Genomic DNA, 3,614 nt, shown 5'->3' with positions numbered 1-3,614 from the left:
AATATTATGTTTATTTGTTACTCGTCTTGGACTGAGAATAATTATTTGCAACATGAGATTAAATACATATCTTGTATTTTCTGAGTAGGTAATAATTGGGTGGTTTATTGTCATCCTAAAAAGAACAAAAGTAACTTTAATAGAATATTATTCCCAAGTTTAATAACTTTCTCAACTTATAAAAAAGAACAAAAAAAACTTTAACAAAATATATCATTAAGTTAACTGAGAATCCAATAAATAAACTCATTAATACACTAATAATACTAAGCATAAATTATGCATAGGCAAAAGAAATCATGTATACATACATAGGTGTATGGGTTATACTATCTTACTATATACATGGTGGAGCTTATCTAATTAAAAATTAATCATATATATACATATATTTAATTCATTCACATATCACACCTCTTGAGACACGATCCTTTTCTGAATTATATTAATATGAAATGTTTTGTGCATCGAACTGCTTTGATCAACAACCAAAATATAAATTGTTATCCATTAATATCCCCTCCATTCCAAAATCCTCCAAAATATATTGCTGCTCCATTGAAATTATTGATGAAGAAGTAGTAATTGGGCTATTATTATTGCTTGAAACCCTAGCACAATTAGTATCCAATAATAGCCTTTGTATCTCCTTTTTTGCTTCACTCAATTGCTCTTTCATCTTCAAAATCTATACGAAAAATATATTGGAATTTGAGTTTTGATGATTCCATCAGGTTTCGAATATCAAATTTAGTCAACTTGCATGTTTGGTTTGTTTTTCGTTTAATTAGGTTTCGAATGATTACCCAAGGTTGACACCTTTTAAAAGATTGATCTAAATGATAAACGAGATTAATGGTTTATTTAATTAGTATAAAGAAATCACATAACAAGACAATTAAAATCATATGTTCATATATATTATTCTGTTAACCGTTAATTTAACTTATATGTATTGACAATGATATTCCCACATTAACACTAATAATATACCGGTCACCTACTTAATTTTCTAAGTTATTGATATCATTAAAAAAATTTAGATGTGTACTACTTTAGGAGGGGACATGATTAATATATATATATATATATTGTAATTTTATTTTATTTTTTGCTTTATAAGTGTTATAAAAGTTCCACTTGATACCTTTTGCTAGAATATTTAACTTATATATATTAATGGTAAACAATGCATGTTCATGTCCCTTAAAAAGATAATTAGAAAGATGTACCTGAGTTTCAAGACGACATTTCTCAACTATGGTAATCTCATGTTGAGACTTCAACTTAGAATATTCGTTCTCGAGTTTTTTGTTCTTCCATCTAGCCCTCTTGTTTTGGAACCACACTGTGACTTGTTGAAGGTCAAGGCCAAGCTCAGAAGCAAGCTTGGCCTTGGTCTTCATATCTAGTCTGTGCGCGTCCCCAAAACTCTGTTCAAGAAGGTTAACTTGTTCTTGACTAAGCTTCCTCTTCCTCACTACTCCATTGTTGCTCGTTTCACCTTTGTTCTTCTTCCTTCTCCGCGATGGTTTCACCTCTCCTGAAGAAAACCCTAAATTTGCTTTAATACTTGAAGGATTTAACTTATATGCGTTGCATGTATTTAAAAAGTTACAATAGTGATATAAAGTTTCTTTTATTTGATGGGGAGCCTTGAAGAAATTTCAAATAAATTACATGTTCGAACAATGAAAAAGAATCAGTATTGCTTACATTATAGTAGGTTGATGACATCACAGCCTTTGGGGTGCAACCTTTTCCAGACCCCTACTGACGTATGGTGTTTCATGCACTAGGCTACCCTTATGGCTAATTACATGTTATTTATAGTTATCATTTAGATGAATTGGTGGAGTAAAATTAATTATGCACCACATAGAAGTTAATTTCATTCAAAAGATAGGAGTTTGTTTTATCTTCTGATAGTATCAGGTTAGGTTGACCTACGATAACAATAATTAAATATGTAAGTCGAGCTAATATATTCAATTGAACATTATTATTGTTAAAAGGAGTTTGATTGACTTACAACAATATTTAACTCAATCAAACAAGCTGATATAATCGATTATACATTCTTTTTGTTAAAATTCTTTATACCGTCAGTATAATAAATTATGCTAACCTTGATGACCTTGTGCTAGTTGGGTGTTGATACCAGAATGGTATTGAGAGATCATAACCATTTGATGATCATCAAGTTGGTGATGAGTCATGTTAATATTTTTTCTTTGTTTCTTTGTGTTAAGGATGCTTCTTGGTAATGTTAAATGACTAAGAAGAAGGTAGAGAAGACTAAGAAGGTCAATAGTGTTTATTTTAAGACTTTGGGGTGTGACTATTTATAAAGCTAGACTAGATAGATAGTCCTCTAGAATATACCTTCCTTCTCTTTACAATATTCAGATTCCATATGCATGTTGTTCGGAATACGGAGTTAGAATTTGAAGTTTAATTTGTAGGTTTAAATTTTTTATCATATCGAGTCACTGAGTTCTAAATGAAATAATTTGTACATATTAAATGAACTTGTTAAGATAAATATAAAGTTTGGATTAATATCACTAGTTTTTGTAAAATTCACTCCACTCCTAATCATATAATCATGTAATCGTTTCCAAATTGTTTGAGATTCAAACGTATTCGATTGAGAATATAATATTGGTGTAATCAAATAATATGTTCGAGATTCAAGTTTTTAGTTGGTCAAAAACTATACATTTTGAAAGAGATTCTTTTATAACACTATGTTTAGATCATTGCTATCCATTGTATTGTATTGTATTGTTACTGTACCTACATTGTTTGTTTTGATTGTTACTTAATATGTATTGTACTGTATTGTTAAGTTTCATTGTTACATAACAACGAAAACTCCTATTTTATCGAACAACCAATATGGTGTGTTCCCATTGTTACTTAATTTCTTTTTTCAATTATATCTTTACATAATATTTTAAAATATTATTTTACCCTTTACCTTAATTATTTAAATCTAGTCAAACTTCATACCCTAGAATAATTTAGAACATTTTAGTAAATTTATAAATTACAATACAGTACGATACAATCAAACCAAACAACTAAAATGTTACTAAACAATAACAAACAATACAATCTAGCCGAACATTGTATCTACCATACATACAGTACAATAGAGTACAATACAATATAATACATTATGAAACCATGGGTAACAATGACCCAAACAAAGTGTAAAAGAAAATTCACAAGATCATAGCATTTAAAATTTAAAAGTTACTCTCTCTATTCCAATTTAATTATGTGACAAAGTTAGATCTCACCGTCAACTGAGATGTTTTAAAATATTTTAAATTATTAATTATTATAATTTATAATATATTTCACGTATACTATCAAAAAAGTCGCAATTTCGAAATCCAAATGGCACATATATAAACAACCTATATTTATATATTGTTAAAGTAGCCTATTATAATGGATAAAATTATTAAAAGTAATTTTGAACTTTATTAAAAGTGTGGGCCAATATTTGATCAAGTATGACATCTCAATCTTACCTAAGTCGTGACGCCATGTATATGATGATACCATGTTATATCGGATACAAAGTTTAAGAAAGAATATAT

At 28.5% G+C, this 3,614-nt stretch overlaps 1 protein-coding gene across 1 annotated transcript; it reads right to left on the bottom strand.

The window, feature by feature from the left end:
* Window positions 1-301: 301 nt before the first annotated feature.
* LOC107014139 (homeobox-leucine zipper protein ATHB-21-like) lies at window positions 302-2,301 on the bottom strand. The gene is made up of 3 exons (XM_027915968.1): window positions 2,129-2,301; window positions 1,233-1,543; window positions 302-688 (listed from the first exon to the last, which is right to left on the bottom strand). The coding sequence occupies exons 1-3, from the start codon at window positions 2,217-2,219 to the stop codon at window positions 482-484; spliced, it is 609 nt and encodes a 202-aa protein (XP_027771769.1). The 5' UTR covers window positions 2,220-2,301; the 3' UTR covers window positions 302-481.
* Window positions 2,302-3,614: the final 1,313 nt, after the last annotated feature.

The sequence above is a fragment of the Solanum pennellii genome, chromosome 3 (assembly GCF_001406875.1).
Source record: "Solanum pennellii chromosome 3, SPENNV200".
Lineage (NCBI taxonomy): Eukaryota > Viridiplantae > Streptophyta > Magnoliopsida > Solanales > Solanaceae > Solanum > Solanum pennellii.
Note: the sequence above shows the minus strand (reverse complement) of the source record. Positions and strands in the feature narration are given on the sequence as shown.